At 53.8% G+C, this 19371-nt stretch overlaps 1 protein-coding gene across 2 annotated transcripts in view; it reads left to right on the top strand.

Moving 5' to 3' along the window:
* Nucleotides 1-19371, top strand: part of YJEFN3 (YjeF N-terminal domain containing 3) — a 47634-nt gene that overhangs the window by 16161 nt on the left and 12102 nt on the right. For both annotated transcript variants that reach the window (XM_077805370.1, XM_077805371.1), the window contains exons 3-4: nt 1753-1861; nt 18305-18415. In XM_077805370.1, the coding sequence (XP_077661496.1) occupies nt 1753-1861; nt 18305-18415 (220 nt within the window). The remainder of the gene's footprint in view (nt 1-1752; nt 1862-18304; nt 18416-19371) is intronic.

Raw genomic sequence — 19371 nt, 5'->3', positions numbered from 1 at the left:
CCTGCGGCCCTATGCGCATTACGCACAGTGCATATCATTGGCATGGGTGCCGATGGGTGGGGATAGGGCTGCCCAGAGCAGTTTGCCCCAGCTGCCTTGTTTGAGTGGGCCCCCAAACCGAGTGGCATAACTGGCATTGTGGGGTCGCAGCTCTGCTCAGGTTTGGGCCAGTGGCTCCTTGATGGAGGGGCCGCTGAGCCAAACTTGAGGGGTGTTGAAACCCCTTGCGCCGGGTTGCACCACGCAGAGCGGGGAGCCCTCCTGGTGGACCAGAGCCTAGCTGCCGCTGTGGTGAAAAAGTTCTGGGGTTGCCTCTTTTGCCACTAACAACATCTGTGGCTTTAAGACACCCTCTCTCTCTCAGTTTCCCTGTTGATAAAGCAGGGATGGTACTTGGCTGCTTCACAGGGGTGTTGTGTGGCTCGTAAAATGATTTGCAAGTGGAAGGTGCTGAGTAGTAGCAGTGTATGTGAATGGTGGCTGATATACAAGGATCACCCACTACAGTGAGGCAGCCACCTCTGGGGGGTGGGGGGTGGCAGCTGTTTAACAGACAGAAATAGATACATATTTTTAAAAACTCCCTGTTGCCTTGCACACTGTGTGCCATTGACCGCCGTGCAAAGTGAGCGTGAAATGCTACCAGCTCAGAATGGTAACCGTTCACACGCCCGCTCTGCACTGGGACAGTGACATGCAGTGTGCACGGTAGTGAAGAACTGGATCCTTGGTGTGAATTAATACGACTCCCCCCCACTTCCCAGCTTGCACCGAGTCTGACTTTGCCAGTGACCCCAGGGTCCCGGTGCCTCGTCCCCAAAGAACCCGGTCTGGTGGCCGTCGCAGCGGATTCGATGTCCCATTCCACGTTCGTAACAAGCAAAATGGCTCTGTCCTGAAAGCAGCACCTGCTTGTCTCTTCCTGCAGTCAGGTGACCCAGCAGATGTGAACAATCGTTGTCCAATTCCAAAGTCAGTATTCTGGGATCACTCATGAATGACCAAGTGACGCGTTGTTTAGCTTTTTGCAACGTGCAGATTCCTCAGCGCGCAGATTTCCATGTTCTCCCATCGTGGTACCACAAACAGGTGGCCGGGGCTGGGTGCAGAGAAGGTCCAGGGGTGCACAGCTCTGCCTTTCGATACAGCCGAGCCCAGATTAACCCTGCCAGGTACCTGTGGGAGCTCAGGTCCCTCCAAACCTGGATTTGGCAAACGAGCGAGGAGAGCTCTCCCAGAAGGATCCAGCGGAAGGTCTGACTCCTGAACGAGCACCAGCCGGGTGGGAGGGCGGGAAGGGGGCAATGGGGAGCATGGCTGAGGTCTGGGATACGTAGCCACTTATTCCCTTCCTCCACAAAATACTGCCCTGTCGGTGTGGTGGGGAGGCAAGCTGTGATGTTACCCAGCACAAGGGAAAGCCGGCGGGGCTGGAGATTAGTTGCAAGAGGGAATCTTTTGAGGCAACTTACTAGCAGGATCATTTTTACCTAGGCTGGTGCTTGGTGGGCCCCATGTCACAACACAGGCCTAGCATGCAAAGTGGCAAGTGACCAGTTGCTGGTGTATACTCCAGTGGGAGTTCCTGGCTGATTGGCACATGCCAAAAGCTGGTTGCATGGACCTAGGAGCTTGGCTGCAGGCAGCTGCTTTGGAAAGTCTTGGCCTGAGCATGCAGGTGCAATAACAAGCTGCAGCGTGATGGGGGATCCCACCATCGTCCTCACAGCCCCTCTGCCTCTTGCCTTGCAGCCGCGTGGAGGCGGAAGCCATCGAGAAGGAGCTGCTGGAAGATTACAGATTTGGTCGCCAGCAGCTGATCGAGATCTGGGGACACGCCAGCGCCATGGCTGTGACCAAGGTAAGAGCAGTGCCGTGCCATGATGGGGGCATGCTAGAATTTAGAGCAGCGTGCGTCAAGGGTGCTCTCCCCTCGGAGCTCTGGGGATTGTTACTCGGAGGGACCCCCACTGCAAAGCCAGGGGCTTGGCAGGCATGCGAGTGTGCTCCCCTGGGCTGTTATCAAACGTGTTTCCTTTTCCTGTGGTCTCTTTCCCTCTCCCAGTCTGGCTTCTCTGTTAGCTTCCCTGTTCTGGACCAAACTTCAAGTGCAGTTTGTTGGCGGCACGGAAATGTCTGGGTAATTTTCTTCCCCCTCCATTGCCGTGTTTGGCCAACAAAGCACGGATTGACCCAGGGACCTCCAGAGCTGAAAGCACAAGTCTCGACAGGTTGAGCTACAGTCAGACTCTGGAGCAGGATCTGGTTCAGGGAGGGACATGTAATAGGCACTGACCGGTAGGTTTTACCATCTTCACCTTCCCTGGAGCCAGCCGGGATCCAAAGCCCCTTGGCATCGGCTGTTTTCATGGTCATTCCCATGTGGGACCAGAACTGAAATGCCTGAGCCCGCGGCCGTTTTCGTGGTCTTTCCATCCAGGGCTGCTCTTTCCAGCAGACTCCAGCATCTCCAAGGAGTTTTGGCTAACGTCAGGACCAAGCACGAACTGCGAACCTGTCCACATTCGCCCGTTGCTAGGGTAACCCCTGTGCAGCTATTGCACACAGATTTGCTTTGGGAATTGGCAAACGTGCTGAGGAAACCGGAGGGAATAAACTTGCCACGGGGCCAAGATTTGTCTTGTGCGCTTGCTGGTCTCCTGTGTCATGTGGGGGTGGGGGAATGCTCTTAATGCCCTATCTTCTTTACGAAGTGGGGCTGGTTCTCCCCAGTTGCAGCCTCTGTCCCAAGGCTGCTACCCTGAGAGAAAAGGGGCCAGCTGGCTTCTTGCTCCAGAATTACCGCTCTCTCTTTCAGGGAGAATCAGACAGGGGGCCTGGGAAGACGCTGGAGCGGGGCAACGTTATTTGGGCCCAAACTTTTTTTTGTTTTTGGCAAGAAAACAGATTCGGCAACCCTGAAGCAGTCGGCGAATTTGTGTCAAATGGTTCATTTTAACCCTCTCCCCCCCCCCCATCCGAATGTTCCATTGCAACATTCGTTTCCATTTTTTGGTTCAAAATGACTCTTTGGAAAGTTCCTTTGATTTGATGGTGTCACAGAGTGTGGGGGAGTCCAGGCCCTGCACCCCTCTTCCTGGGATTCACTGAGACTCTCAGCCAGCCAGTAAAACAGAAGGTTTATTGGACAACAGGAACACAGTCCAAAACAGAGCTTGTGGGTACACCCAGGACCCCTCAGTCAAGTCCTTCTGGGGGAGCAGGGAGCTTAGACCCCAGCCCTGGGGTTCCCTGTGTTCCTCCACCCAGCCCCAAACTGAAACTAAACACCCCCCCCCCCAGCAGGCTCCCTTCTGCAGCCTCTGTTCACGTTCCTGGGCAGAGGTGTTACCTCCCCCTCCCCCTCCTGGCTCAGGTGACAGGCTCTCAGGTCTCCCATCCCTAGGACACATTCCCAGGTCCCCCCTCCCTGCTGAGTCACATCGTCACAGATGGTTGCAAAAAAAATCTCAGTGTGCCCCCAAATCAAACCTGAACGTTTAATATCCGATCAAAGGAACCGCCGGGGGTTTTACTTTTGGAATTTACCAAAAAAAAAAAAGGGGGGGGTGGGGGAAATTCCATTTTTGGTTCGACCTCCAAACAAATTTTCCCCCTGATTTGGATGGAATTGTTGGGGAACGAAAACCCTGTCATTCGCCTGTTGGAGATGTGCTTACTGGCTGGAGAAAGCCTTCTGGCTCTTTCCAAGGGAGTTTTGGGGAAGTCACTGAGCACCTTTGGGGGCTGGATTCTGGGTAACTACGCAGCCACTGGTCCAACAGTGGCTTTATCTCTGCACTTCTTTGTTCCACGGCTTCTAAGGTGAGCAGGGCGTCCTGAGCCAGGACCATGTGTTGGAGATCTCCTCTCCCACGCACACCTGCTACCTACTGAGCAACAGGCCAGAACTAACAAGTGGGTCAAACCTGCCTGGACCAGGTCATTCCATAGCGTGTGACACAGGCACTTGTCAAGGCTTTGTGGGCTGTTGCAGAGACACGATGTAGAAGATTTATAGAGGACGTCACTGTGGATGGAGTGTAACATCTGTCAATATACTGCAGTATCTAGCATCCTCACATGCATCTGCAACAGGCAGTCTTGCCTTGGCCTGCTTAAGAATTATTATCGTGCTTAAAGGACTTAGAGCTATAGCTCGCCATTCATTCTGAAGGACACCAGAGTGCATTACCAATGTGTGTACAGGCATTGCTTTGCCAGCCACTGAAATGCACCCGCCCCTGGGGTGGAGCATGGCAGCTGTTTAGTAGCCACACCGCATTGCTACGCCACGTCCGAAGGGCCAGTTCCTCCCCGTCTCTCCATTGATGCCAATGGAGCTAGACTGATTTACACCCACTGGGGATCTGGCCGGAAGTGAAGGAGAGACCACCTTCCCATTTAAAGAGTGGGCTGGGCAGGGAGGCGTGGGAGTTAAGGAGACAGAATGCAGTGATCCAAACTGAAACTCTACCAGGCCACAGGGTGTGATGCCCCAAGCCCTATCGCACCTCAAAGGGTTTGAGTCAACAGATGTCTAGCAGCGAACAGCTCGTTAGTGGAAGAAGCCTGTCTGCAGACAGATGTTTTCCTGCTGCATCCCAGCTTCCCTAAGGGATGCGAGGTGCAAAGCTACTGAAAGGTATGTGTGGGGGTGGGTGAGTCAGCTCCCCTCCTAACTACTGCAGCAGAAACTTCTGTTCCGTGACACGCTATTGCTTTTCACTTTGGATCGTCAGCCGAACTGTCACAAGCCCCCACGTCTGAGTCGGTTCAGTCTTTGATTCCTGCTTTCACCTGAACGCAGCAAAACCCGAGTCCGGGTGCGGGCTGGCCTTTGCTGGAGCAGATTTTAATGCAAAACCTAAATGTCAGCTCATAAATATTTAGCTCAAGATCTTTCCACAGCAAATTTGCTCAGCAGGGGCTGAGAAAGAGTGAAGAGCGAGAAGGTAACGAGAAGGGGGCCTGATTCTCATTCACGCCCAGGCCCTTCTATGTGGCTCTGCCACTGTATGTGGCATTTGTACCCACTTTAAAGCCCCTTCGCACTGCCAGTGTGGTGCAAAGGGGTCTTAGTGGAAATAGAATAAGGTTCATATTTCCTTAACAAAGATGGGGCCAGATTCTATGGTGATGTAAGCAGCAGGGAAAGTTCCGTGTGGGGTGTAAGCCGATCAGAAACCAGCTGAGCGTGGTAAAGTGGGGTAACGAGCACTCATTGTGCATGCGATGGGTGTGTATGGTTGGGAGTGCAGGAGCTTGGGAAAGCAGCGCCCTCCGCCTCCCCAGGTGCGATGCAGCGCAAACCTGTCCTCACTGGACCCTGAACCTTCCAGCTAGCCCTATGTGGTGTGTACCTGACACCCATTGTCCAACACACACACACACACCCCGGCCCCACAAATGCCAGGGCAGTGCCTAGCCATCTTAGGGATGTGCTGGCAGGACAGGGGGCTCAGTCATGGTGCTGCCATCAGAGACAATGTGAACCACGCAGCTAAACCCTCCTCGCCCCACTGGCAGCTTCCGGCGGGGAATGGTCTTGTGCCAGCCCGGCTGCAATTCCCAGCTCTGTCCCCCCCAGGCTAGGCGAGCTTGACCCTGCTGGTGGCTTCCATCTTTCAGAAGCAGCATCACCAGCCCCTCGGGTGGCCCTGTGCTTCCTGTGCTCAATTCAGGAGGGTGCTGGCGGGGAGTCCCATCTGGCAGTGAACCTGCAGGACAGTAGCCAGTCACCACCAGGCTTCCAGAGAGAGACAGAAGGCCCGGGCGCCCCCCGGGAGGAAAGAGGAGATCATTTGTGGAGTCAGAGAGGAACTGGATCAGCCTACTCTGTCTAAGGTCTCCTCCCCTCCTCTCTGCCACCGCTGGGATGAGGCCAGATCCTTTCCTGAAGGCCTCCCTCTCTGGAGCTGCATTGCCTAGAGAAGCCAATGCAGCTGTAAATTACAACCCTTTCATGGCAAACTCTGGGTGCTTTCCAGCAGGACCAGAGCTTGGCTAATGCTGGCCCCCGCTGGCTGAGTCAACAACATAGCAGGCCACTGGGCCATTCCCTGGGAAGACCCAGGGAGAAGGCAGCTGAGGATAACCAGAGAACAACAGCTGACTAGAGCCAGCTGCTCCCAACCTGCCTGGTGCTCACTTTCCATACTGAGCTGATACCAACTTAGGGCAGAATAAATGATTTACATGGAAACTGGAGGAGGCAGCTGGGAGCTGCTTTTCTGTTGAAATTAACATCACCTTTCCCTTCTGTTTGCAAAGCTCGGAAGCCGACGCTCTCCAGTTCTCAGCCGGTAACCATCAGCTTTTACTCCCACAAGAAGGGAGCCTGTATTTAACAAGCGGCCAGTTTTGTTCTTTGCCCAGCGGCTGGGTAAGATCTTGTAGATGTAGTAGCGAGTCAGGCCTGGAGTTCAGTCCATCTGTCTGCCAGATGTTCTCCTCAAGTATGACCCTCCCATCTTGACTTACCTGGGAGATGACACTTCCCGTCCTGCTGCTGTGAGATCTAGCAGCCCACTTCTTTGTAATTGGGTCAAGGCAGGTATTATGCCCAGGCAGCCTCTTTGGGAACTGCTCTTTGGTGCCACCAGATTCCACCCCGCATCTTTTTGGAGGTAGCATCCCCGTGCTGCAGTCCAAACACGGTGAAAGGCGGAGCAGGTTGGCAGACGACAGACTCCACAGCATTCTCCTCCCATTTTGAGTGACTGTAGGATTCTTCTTCACTTCCTGTCTCAAACTGCTGTGTAGTGTAGTTCAACAGCTGGGTAAGGGGATTCAAATCAAAACTCAGACCTCTACAGGGTCCTGAATTCTCTTACTCAGGGTCCGGGCCTAGTACTGGGCGCAATGGGGCTGTGACTTTATTTGGGGTCTCTAGTGGAGCTGGGCAAACACTTTTCATCAATTAGTAAAGTTCTCCAAAAAAAAAAACAAAAGCAGATTTTGGGCGACTGAAACAACTTGCGAATTTGGGCCAAATTGGGTGAATAGTTTCAGTTAAATAAAATAAAATTCCTCATTTTTAAAAGTCTAAATGGCTCATTTTGACATTTCATCTAGAAACAAACCGTTTCCCTTTGAAAACGTCAATCAGAATCGATGCTTCCTTTGACGCGAATGAAATGTTCTCAGCTTCAGGCAAAAAATGGAAAAGGGCCCGTTTGGGTTCGAAAGGGACCAAATTTCTTTTCAGCTCGGCCACCAAACTGAAAAATCGGTTCTTCACTGAGCCCCAGTCTCCACTCACTACAGGGCTAATAAATAAATTAATGAGACAAGCCCAAACCCTGGATCCAGAGACCCTGAGATTTGGGGGCAGTTTGGAACTAGAGCATTTGTGGCCCAGCGGTGGCTGGAAGAAGTGTCCAAACTTTTGGGTGGCTTTTCTGAACTCAGCCTCAGCAGGATTTTGTCTGTCACTAGGAGAGATTATCCCACACAAGACCGAGCAGGGAATATTCCTTCTTGGTGCATCACAGTTGTGTGTGGGAGGGCCCCTTGCTGCATTTATAGCTGGGATGTACATCTGCTAGCCCAAGATTTCCTCCAACCTTTAGATCATCCGGCAAACACCTTGCTTTTTAACTAGAACTCAGTAAGTAAATATTGACCTGGAATCAGGCGGCTCTAACAAGCAGCTCCAGATTCGGCAGACTTCGGTGGTAAAATGTCAAACACATTCAGAGATGCAGGCTGGGTATTGTCTGTTCTGCACGGGGGTCTGAGAATTCAGTTTCCCTGCCCAGTGTCAATGGTCCGTGGTTAGTTTTATAACTGTAGCAGTCTTCAGAGCTACTAACTGGAACCGTGGACCCAGGATTGTGCTGTCCCAGTGAACCGGGAGACCCAGGGTACTGCCTCAGGACTGAAATCTCTTACAAATGAATCCTGCGCTGTAACACTTTTTAAGATGCAACAAGCAACATCTTTTACAAAATGGATATAAGTGTCAGGGAGTCAGGCTGGAGCGTCCGCCTCTGACCTTTTGTTGGGTTAGTTTCTGGGAGAGGCCAGTTCAAGGGTTTATCCCTGCTTTGGCATTAAGAAATCCATTCCTAATGGGTTTAGACGGAGATCTGATTTGCAACTTATAAAAGAGAGAAGTAAGCAAGGGGTGTTGGACTAGCTATTGCAGACAGACAACACTATCTGTTGGTTTCCTGGCTTTGCTATTTTATTGATCAGTTAATGCCCCTGTGAGGTAAGCAAGAGGATCAATCACTTTAGTCCCCTCTGGGGTGGGACACTGGTGCATAGTGACAGTTTAGAGCAGGAAGTGGAGTAGAATTCTGTATCCAATTGAAGCAACGGGGGAAGCTCTCAGGTGTGCTGGAGGTTACCTGAGTTTGACCCAGGCCCCCACGGGCTTTTGCAAAAACTGGATCTTGAGTGTATACCGCGCACCAAAGATGCCTCGATGGGGCGTTGTTACAGGTCAGAGGAAAGAACCCCTCTGATGGACTCACCAACCCGTCGTCTCAGAACACCTGGGTTTTCCACAGGGCTCTTCCACACAGGAAGTCTGATGAGATCACTGCTCTGGGGGGCTGGCGAAGGGTAGGGCTGGGGTGTGATCGAGCTTAAATTATCTTTTTAGACCAAAGAACCTGAATTTGGAGAGTTCTAAAACAATAAATATATCCCAGGGGTTGTTTTTGTTTTGTTTTTTGTTTTTGCATTTTTCTCTCTCAGAACCAAGCTGTTTGAATGGTGATTCCAGCAAAGGCTAAAAGGCTGATCAGAGCATGAGGAGGAGTCTTCCTCCCTTTGCCCCCTTCTCCGCTCAGAAAGCCCTGGCCTCGTGGCTAAGGCACTGGGCTGGGGCTCAGGAGATGTGGGTTTGATTCTGGACTCTGCTAGACTCCCTGACCTTGGGCAAGTCACTGCATCTCTCTGGGCCTCACCCCACCCTGGGGCTAATGATCCTTCCTGTGGCCGTCTTGTCTATTTAAACAGTGAGCTCTTAGGGTCTGTCTCTTCCCCCTGTGCCTATGCAGGGCCTGGCACTGTGGGGTTCTCAGCTCAGGTGGGGCTTCTCCCTGCTACTGAAATAACGAGCAGGGGCAGCGCTCATGTCTCCTGAGTATCCTGTCAGGGCCGCGATTCCCCCTGTCCTGGACTCAGAGTCTCAAACCCCACAAATTCATTGCAGGGGGTGACGGATGCCTGGGGTGGCAGAGTACAGGTAGGGGGCCGTGCAGAGCGGCTCCAGGAGCTGAGCTAGGCCCTGAAACAGCCGACGAGGCGAGATCCTATCAGCGCTGCCTCAAATGAAGGCCAAACCTGCCAAGGGGAAAAATGAACCCTTCGCTTGTCCGGCGTGATACGCAAAGTGGGATTCGATCCCCCCACGCTCCTCTGCGGCATTAGGAGAGCCCCGTGCAGCCCCTTCAAACCAGAACCCCGCTGCATGCGGGCCCCTTGGTCCTTTCGACAGGACACATGAACACCTGAACAATTTCTCCTGCGGAGAAGGGTTTGGAAACCAAATGGAGAGAGGCCTGAGTCACGAGGTCAGGCCCCAGGTCCAGATCAGCGTCCGACGCCGGGAGCCACTGGGGCGTTTGGGGTCAGATCAGCCTTGCAGCTGGGCCCCAGCTGGAGAGTTTGGCTCCACATCCAGGCACGGCTCTGAGGTTCCCAAGCCTTTGGGAGATGGACTTTGGTGTTCTGGGGCTGGGGGTTGGGCCTGATTGCTGTGGGTCTGGTGTTCCAGGTCTGGAGGCTCAGAGCCCAGTGGTCAGGTCCGCTTTCCCCAAGGTGACTCCTTAGAGAGCCACGGTATGGAGGTGGGTGGTTGTCAGCGACCCTCCAGCGGCTCAAAGTGCAGCTGTGGGGCTGGGTGGGGCTGAGCCACAAACTGACTTTGAGGCATTTGAAATGCACAGCAGAATTCCCTGGTTCATCCTCAGCTCCATCCTGGTTAAATGTGGCCTTTGGAGCCCTAAGGACCCCACCCCAGTGAAGACGGTCCTTGCCCAAGAGCTCCCAGCCCTACGCACACGAATACAATCTGCCCAGTGTTCTGATTAACCCTCAGCAGCATCCCCTCTGCAGCGAGCTCAGCAGCAGCATCCTCCCCGTACAGATGGGGAAACTGAGGCACCGAGAGGGGTCCCATCAGCCAGAGCTGGGACTGGCACCCAGTGGCTCCTGGCTGCATGGTGCAATCAGTCGTGCTGCAGAGATTTGCTTCAGCCGTGGCCGTTCCTGTCAGCTGCTGGCTGTTTGCTGGGACATTAAGCAGATGGCAATGGGACCAAGGCTTTCCATTCTCCTTCTTCCTCCCGCTGTTGTTTTTGGATTCCTTGGGCACCTTCAATTATTTCATCTGGGTTAAACTGCTTGCGCAGGACGTCAACTTTTTATTTTCTTTTAAAAAATGTGATCTGAGGTTACGAACTCCAGGGGAAAATGCTCTCCCGTTCCCAGAGAGCCGGGCCGGCCGCCGGAGGGGGAAAGGGGACCTGTTTCTGCTGGATGCAAAGCTTATTGTGAGCCATTCAATGTTCCAAGCACTGGAGTCAGCTGCAGCGCCCTGTTACCCGGTGCCTGTGGCAAAACTGGGGGTACCCAGTGCCCTAGGGAGACGGCTGCTTGCATGGGGATCCAGTGTATCCATGCAAACCAGGCCTCCCCTGGCAGGGAGCCTGGAGCTGGAGGAAGGCATGGCCCAGTTTCCTCCCCATCTATCAACAGAATCCATGGGGAAGGCAGCTTGGCACCTCATCCCTACCTGGCCCCCGCTTGTTGCTTGGAGTGGAGCATTGTTAACAAGAGTCCAGCCACGAATTCCAAAACCCAGCTGTGTTTATTAGGAGGGAGGAATTGCACAGCAGGAGCCCCATGGAGAGCACCATGTGCCATCTGCTGATGCCAGTGGCAGACTTCCCAAAGAGCCCGCAGACAATGCCCGCATCTTGTCGTTCGCTGGCTCGAAGGTTGCAGCATTAGAACAAGCGAGCCCTGGCTGATCTCCCAGGGAAGGAGGCTGTTACCTCGGGGAGCTTACTTTCCCTTCCGGGGCTTTTGAGGCTCTTGGGAGATGATGCCAGGGCAGTGGAGACATGAGCCTGATTTCCGTTGCACCTGGGGCCTTCCACCACACAGACGCCCGAAGATCTGTGGGCTTCGTGGGACCCCTACAGAGGACAGGGGCATCTGCTTCACTCCCTGGGCTGCCTGTCTCCTCCACTGGCTCCTGCCCCAAACCCACCACACTGGTGGGAGAAGGGGGAAGTTCCACGCCACGTGAAATCTGACCCACCTGGCCACAGCTGCCCCGGACACACAGAGCCCTGGCCCCACATGAAGAGGCTGTTGCAGGATCTGGGAAAGGGGGAGCATGCCCACCCCAGGCCCCATTTGCACCTGCTCTGGCCCCCTTTTGCCAGCCTGCTGCTCACCCAGTTGGCACGGCTCGCTGACCTGGCAGCCTGGTAGAGACAGTCAGATTTGCAAGGCGGGGGAGGGAGGCTACGGCTCAGCTGGTCCGTGCTCTTTATAATGGGCCATTCTTAAACTGGCTGCTCCTGGGGCTGGCTGCCTTGTGCCGCCTTGCTAGTCTCTGGTCGCAAAGGCTCCCGGGCTACAGGGCTGGCCTGCAAGGGGACAGGCGACATGTACGAGTTTCCCTGGGGTTGGCGGGGAGAATGCCACTTAGGACGGCTGCCGTGCACAGAGTGAGAGTGGTGAGCTCGTCGGTCTCTGGGCTTGCTCAGGCGCGCTCTGCCTTCATGGACGGCAGCAGGGATGCCTAGAATTCAGACTCCTCCAGCTCACCGCCATGCTCACGCCCAGCGGCCCCGTTCTGCTACCGGGGCCATGTGGGGCAGGGATTTGTCCCAGTGGCTGAAAATGTTTTTGGAATCCAGGGGTGGGGGCATTTGACTCGTTTGCTGCAATCGCTCCTGTGACGTTCTGGGGTGCAATCCAGACTGGTGAGGGGCTGGCACCTCTTACCCTGTAACCCTGAGTGCCTCCCGCTGCCTGGCCACGGTGGCGCTCTGCCTGGGGTGCCCACAGCCAGCACCAAGTGTGCACTCTGCCTACTACTGGGAAGCCCTGGGCTGATGCTTTGGAGCCTGCCTGCAATGCCACAGATTTCCCCTGGCTTCCCCCAGCCTTGGGTCACACCTGGTACGGTGACTCCACCCTCTGCCCCAGAAAGGTGTGTTCTGAAGCCTCCAGCCCAGTCCTGGGACAATCAGATGTTAAGGTTCGTTGCCCTTTTCAGGAGTCAATAGTCAACAGTTTGCTACTTTAACTGGAGTTACCAAACAGTTCAGTTTAAAGACACGTTCCTGTGGAAAGGCCTGGTTACCAACTCCCCCGCCATACCTGGGTCAAACACATTCCAGTGTGCATCCATAGCGCTTACTCCCCACTGCCTACACACGTCCCAAGACTATCAGTGATCGGCGGCGAGTTATTAGTTTTCACCTCACCAGGTGTATTTTGTACAGAGATTATTACAGTGGCCCGTAGGGTGCGAATGCAAGGGTCACAGTTTTCCATTAGAACAGCCTAAAAAAGCCACGGTCCCGTTCTTGCGGTTCTGACCCACCTGGGTTTGCAGCCTTCTGAATTTCTGGTCGAACGAACCCCAAATCTCAGCTACATGCTTGGGTCAAAGCAGAGTACCGAGTTGCACCTGGCTTTGCACCAAGTTGGCCCTATGATAAGATAACTGGCTCTGTGGATGAGGGAAAAGCAATGGACATGATATATCTTGACTTTAGCAAAGCTTTTGATACAGTATCCCACAGTATGCTTGCCAGGAAGTTAAAGAAGTATGGACTGGATGATGGACTATAAAGTGGATAGAAAGCTGGCTAGATTGTCGGGCTCAACGGGCAGTGATCAACGGCTCAGTGTCTAGTTGGCAGCTGCTATCAAGCGGAGTGCCCCAAGGGTCAGTCTTGGAGCCAGTTTTGTTCAACATCTTTATCAGTGATCTCGATGATGGGATGGACTGCACCTTCAGCAAGTTCACAGATGACACTAAGATGGGGGGATAGGTAGATACGCTGGAGGGTAGTGATAGGGTCCAGAGGGACCTAGACAAATTGGAGGATTGGGCCAAAAGAAATCTGATGAGGTTCAACAAGGACAAGTGCAGAGTCCTGCACTGAGGAAGAATCCCATGCACTGCGACAGGCTGGGGACCGACTGGCTAGCCGGCAGTTCTGCAGAAAAGGACCTGGGGATTACAATGGATGAGAAGCTGGATATGAGTCAACAGTGTGCCCTTGTTGCCAAGAAGGCTAATGGCATATTGGGCTGCATTAATAGGAGCATTGCCAGCAGATCTTCAGCCTGGAGCCCACATCTGGAATACTGTGTCCAGTTTTGAGACCCCCACTACAGAACGGATGTGGACAAATTGGAGAGAATCCAGCAGAGGGCAACAAAAATGATCAGGGAGCTGGGGCACATGACTCATGAGGAGAGGCTGAGGGAACTGGAATTGTTTAGTCTGTAGAAGAGAAGAGTGAGGGGGGGTTTGATAGCAGCCTTCAACTACCTGAAGGGGGGTTCCAAAGAGGATGGAGCTCGGCTGTTCTTAGTGGTAGCAGATGACCGAACAAGGAGCCATGGTCTCAAGGTGCAGTGGGGGAGGTTTAGGTTGGATATTAGGATACACTATTTCACTAGGAGGGTGGTGAAGCACTGGAATGGGTTACCTCGGGAGGTGGTGGAATGTCCTTCCTTAGAGGTTTTTAAGGCCCGGCTTGACAAAGCCCTGGCTGGGGTGATTTAGTTGGTGTTGGTCCTGCTTCAAGCAAGGGATTGGACTAGATGACCTTCTAAGGTCTCTTCCAACCCTGATATTCTATGATTCTGCTGTTACTGGAGGGTAGATGAGATTTGGCTCTATTTTGGGGACTGTTTGAACCTGACCGGTCTTTGTTGCAAAAGCTGGTGAAGCTTAGCAGCCTTCCGGATTTCTCCTGTGGCAGCTCTCAGAGCCCCAGTCAGGAATGGGCTCGGAGCTGCACAGATAAAGAGAAAGGCACAGTCCCTGCCCAGTGATCTTACAATCTAATTAAAGACAGGACACGCCAGGGGCATGTAGTACACATTAGAGGGGAGAGGGTACCAGCAAAGGGACGCACGGCTCCATGGACTAGCTGCATACCTCACTTGCCATCTGGCAAGGAATACGGCAGGGCAGAGGAGGGGAGAACAGATTTGCATTTGTGGGGAGGCCCACGTGGCCAGGGGCCTTTCCCCAGGGGCCTGAAAGTGTCTCTTTCCAGCCCCACGTGTGCAAAGCTTTGTCAAAATCCAGTTACGTAAATGGGGGGAAATGTAAAGAAGGTGCATTAAGCACACCCCTCCGTGGGAGAGCGTGGCTAGCGGACAGTTGTTAATAGGAGTATTAGACAGATATTCTTCCCTATCCAGGCAGGCTTTTATTAATCACCTTCCTCTGCTATCTTTGAGCCGCAGGATTAATTCTGGCCCTGGCAATGAGCCGACTGTTCAGAAGCACACCCGCCAGCCGCTGGGATTTATAAAACCAGCCCCTTCTATTTTCAGCTGTCGCTTAAAACCCCTCGAAGCAGCTCCTGCTTCTGCTCAGCCAGTCCCCAGGGAAACTCCCGAGCGGAGAGTGCCTGGGAACGTGCGGGACCCTCCAAAGCGCAGCTGCCAAGAAGGTTATAGTTAGAAGCTGATCTTCACTGTCCTGCACACGATTTGACTCACCCCTCTTCCCCCGAGACCTAGCTCCACATTTATCGGCTACAGCCGCTCACTTCCCACTCCCTGTCTCCCGGGGCAGAATCGTCGGCCCAGCCCAGCTCTGCCCCACCTGCCAGCAACTGCGTGGAATGCACCGCTGGCTCTGACAATGGCTAGCAGGTGAGCTCTGTGCCAGGGCTATGGGGACAGCTGACCCCTGGACAGCGGAGTGCAGAAAGGTGACCGGACAGGCCACCTCTGCAGTGAGCAGTGCATTGTGGGACCACAGCGGGAGGGCTGTTTGCACACTTCCTCTCCACCAAGACTCAACTGAGTGACCACTTGTTACTGTTTATGCTCCGTATTGCAGTAACACCTAGGAGCCCAGGCATGGCCCAGGCCCACGTTGTGCTGGGCTCTGCACAAAGCCAGAACAAAAAGACAGTCCCTGCCCCAAAGTTTTCCAGGTTGAGTAAATCTAGCTTTGTCCCTGAGTAAGGCTTCACCCCTGGCTGGAATCACTTGATGGACAGGCTGTGAAAAGTTATTTCCGCCCCTTGTCTGCCACATCAACTTATTTATTTGTATGACAGCAGCACCTAGAGACCAGGGTCCCATTGTGCCAGGGGCTGTACGTACACCTAGGCAGCCCCTGCCCCAAGGAGCTAACAATCTAAATGGACAAGACAAAAGGTAGGATGGGAAACAGAGGCACCCCAGCGGGACTTTACTGACAGAGCCAGGGATTGATCAGCGGTCCCCTAGTCTGATGTTCTAGCCACTAGGCAATGCTGCATCTAGGCGTGCCCAATTAGAGGGTGACCTCTCTGCTGGAGACAAGGCCTCAGCTGTGTTAATGAGGGGGAATAAAAATGAACAGATTGTAGCAGAAACTTCCTCCCAGCCACAAGTCTCCTCCGAACGTCAGGCAGGGAATAAATTGCTTCTCAACGCCCCGTTCAGTCTCATGGCATCCAGATCCCGGAGCCCTGGCTCGCCGCACTGACACCTTTGGACAGGGCAAGGTCCTCAACTGCGTGTTTCTGTCACGACGAAAGCTCGGGGGATAAACGCGATTCAGTCTTGCCTTTTACATGGCGCAGGACAGGACAGAGCTCTGAAGGTCATTCTCGCCCCGTTTCCAGGAGAAAATAGGTGCCCATGTGTTTGTACAGCTTGGCCTTCATAAACAGAGAGAGAAGATTTATGGATCAAAGATAGCTTTGTGTCTTATGAGGGCGAAGGCTCAGTAGCGCCACTGTATTTAGGGCTGGCTCAGCTTTTCCATTCTAAGCCTCTGTGCCAGCCTGTGCCCCCCCCCCCCCTTTAAGGGCACAACAATTTGTTTTGGGAAGAGAAACATTTGGGAGTTGAGCTCCTCGATCCTCTGTGGCCTTGGCTGCGCGAGGCTGGCTGGGCGTGCCTAAGCGTTCTCCCTGGGAGAGCCGCATGCCCGGTGGTGCGGCTCTTTATTTCTGTAGCCTGGCCGATGAATTGTTCTGCAGCCCGGGAGGGTGGCAGGCGGCGGGGGAAGGTACCGATTTGTGCAGGAGGAGGGCGGGTTGGAGGCACGCTCCTGGGGGTCAGGAACCTGAGGGTCAGGAGCTCCGGGGACTTAGCTGGAGGAAAGGGTGCGCCGGCCCTGTGAAAATCGGGCCCCTGGGCTAGAATCAAACTTTTGCCACCATGTGACCGTGGGCGGTTGTTGTTATTTGTAATAGAGGAGCAACTAGAGGCCCCAGCTGAGCTGCCAGCCCTGCTGTGTCAGGGGCTGCAGAGACACACCGTGAGCCACAGTCCCCGCCCCAAAGGGCTCACAGTCTAACTAGCCAACCCATGGGAGAAAGGAAGCGTCATTGTCCCTCTCGGACAGAGGGGAAGCCCAGAGCGGGAAAGTGACTTGCCCAAAGTCACCCAGTGCATCTGTGGCAAAGCCCAGGGTTAAACCAAGAGCTCCTGATTCCCAGCCCAGTGTCTTACCCTCAAGGCTAGCCTTCCTCTCAAAGCATCTAGGGGAGAAAAGCAATCCTCAACACCCTCTGTACTCCAGGCCTTTAGTTGCTGTGCTGCCTCAGTTTACCTAGGTGTGAAATGCGGGTAACATTGTCTTCATTAATGCTATCATGTACCTTGAGAACCAGTCAGCCATCACTGTGAGAGCTGGTTCACTCTCCACCTTCCTGCCAAGCCGCTGGGCACATCCCGAATAGACTGAGCAAAGTTCATTGACCCAGATGTTTTTTGGCAAAAAATTCAGATTTGGTGACACCAAAACATTTTGTGAATTTGTATCAATTTCAGCTGAGTCTTGAGCTAACCCCTAAAAACAAACCAAAAAAATCAAAATGTTCAGATATTTTTTCGACTTGAAACAACTTTTTGTTTCAAAATTTCCTTTGTCTTTATTGTTAGAAAATGTAAAAAGAAAAGAAGCGCTCCGTGTTCGACCTGAAACGGATTTTTTCCCAACTTTTTGATTTGCCAAAAATGATGTTTTCAGTTTGCCCCAAAACAATGTTTAAAACCAATTCAGACTTGCTGGTGAACTGAAAAATCCGTCAATCCCTGAGCTCCAATCCCGACCGCGGCGCTTGCCGGGAACAGCCTCATGGCTGCAAAGAGCGGTCTCAGGCCCCAAGGAGGGGGCTCATGGAGCAGTGTCTTCTCTCTGTCTCTGCCCCTCCTTCCCAGAAATGGTGACATTCCCTCCTCCTGGAGCCAGGAGACTCCGGAAACATGGCAGTGCCCAAAGTCTGGAGTCCCCGCCAAGGTGCAGCGGAGCCAGCCAGGGCCCAGGGACTGAAAAGCTTGTTCAGGGCATCAGGAACCGTAAATAGTTTGTGCAGTTTGGTTGTATCCGGTGTTTGGATGGAACTAGAGGCCAGACTCCAAGAGCAGGAAAAATCAGCCAATGGATAAATAGGAGGCTTTGCCTGCGGTCTCTGTGCAACTGGGTAATTTTCAGACTGCTTTTGCTCCGTCCAGCAGGGCCGCAGCGAGTGAGACAGTTAGGAGCCTGCCAAGCTGCCCTGCTCCTCTGCATCAGCTCCTTTGTGCACGGGCTCCATGCTTGCTAGATGGCTGCTGGGGCTGGGAGTACATCATGTCTCGCGGGGTGCTTCCAGCCTGGCTTACGTGTCCCAGTGTGGGGGCTAACGGGTCCCGTGCTCCTGGGGTCACCGTCTTTCAGATAAGTCTGGCGGCCCCTCTGGGACCACGTTGTGCAACCATTGAGGTGTGAATCCCGGTGGCCTGGCTAAATTCCAGGCGGTGTAACGCCATTCTGCCTTCCCCACTCCATTGCAGTTTCATCTGGATACAGCACACTTCTCCACTTCCTATTCTAAACCACTGGTGTAGCGTTGCTGTGCCCTGTTAAACAGCTGCTGTGTTCCAATCCAGAGGTGGCTGCATTTCAGCAGTAGATGCAGTTTTTCCTGTCTCTGCTTATGGATTTAGGCACCTTGGGGATGGAAGGCCAGAGAGAGACATGGGAGGTTTTTCCTACCATGGGGCCCAAGCTGATATGAATGGGGACAGAGATCAGATTGAGTGACGCTGCAGAGTTTTGATCCCATTGTTTTTCTCTGCGCTGCAGGTGTTCCCTTTGCCGTCCCTCCCAAGGAAGCAGCCCACAGTGCTTGTGGTGTGTGGTCCCGATCAGAACGGTGCCATCGGCTTGGTGTGCGCGCGGCATTTGCGGGTGTTTGTAAGTATCCTTAACAAATCAATCATCCGCCACCTTCCTTGTGGCTCCTGGGGGTGGGTGGCCCCACGCTGCAATCTCAGTAGCCCTTCTCCGGGCCTCCCGGTGCCCTGACTATCACTTGCCCGATGGAGCCAGGCATGTGGCTGGATTCTCTTCTCTTCCCATTGGCGTCAGTGAGCGCACTCCTGATTAACACGGGTGTAAGCGAGAGGAGACTTGATCCCATGGCCTCTCGATCCATGCTAGCAGCCGGGACAGAGGCAGCTCTTTCGTTCCTCAGCGTAGCTGCTCCTGTTAATTCATTCATCAGAGGTTCTTCACCTGCAGCAGGAGATGCAAGGATGGGGACAGATCCCCGTTCTGCATCACCAGTTGGCACCTGACTCAGATCCTCAGGGCCCAGGGTGAGACACTTAGGGGCTCTTTGGGGGCCCAGGAAACGCTGAGACTATTTCCCAGGGGACAAATTTCCACATGGCAAACTCAACCGGTGCCCCTGGCGGGGCCTGGCACCTCTGTGGGCAGCCCTCGCAGAGAGACCCAGGACTGAGTGGGTCAGAGAGATTAGACCCTTATCTATCCGTTCAGAGCTGAGGGGTGGGGGAGGCCCCCGCTTTCACTGTCTCTGGCCACCTGTTCTGCGGACAGGCACCATTCGCCAGTACTAAAATCCCCTGTAGCAACCTTTCTTTGTTACTGGAGCCCTGGGGCAGCCAGGGAAGGGCCTGGGGGCAGCTAACCTGATCTTGCAATGAGATCCAGAGAGTGGAAGCTAATGCAGTTTGGGGGCTGCATGACATGAGCAGGTCTGATATCCCATCTGCTAGAGGGCAGACAGCAGCCTGTGCATTCAATGGGCCCGATTCTCAGCTGCTCCATTCCCACTCTGGGACATGCTGGGGGAGGTGGGACTTCGGGGTGGCTGAGGAGCTGTAGCCACCATTGTGCTTACCATG

Source organism: Eretmochelys imbricata, chromosome 25 (genome assembly GCF_965152235.1).
Source record: "Eretmochelys imbricata isolate rEreImb1 chromosome 25, rEreImb1.hap1, whole genome shotgun sequence".
In the NCBI taxonomy this organism is placed as follows: domain Eukaryota; kingdom Metazoa; phylum Chordata; order Testudines; family Cheloniidae; genus Eretmochelys; species Eretmochelys imbricata.
Note: the sequence above shows the minus strand (reverse complement) of the source record. Positions and strands in the feature narration are given on the sequence as shown.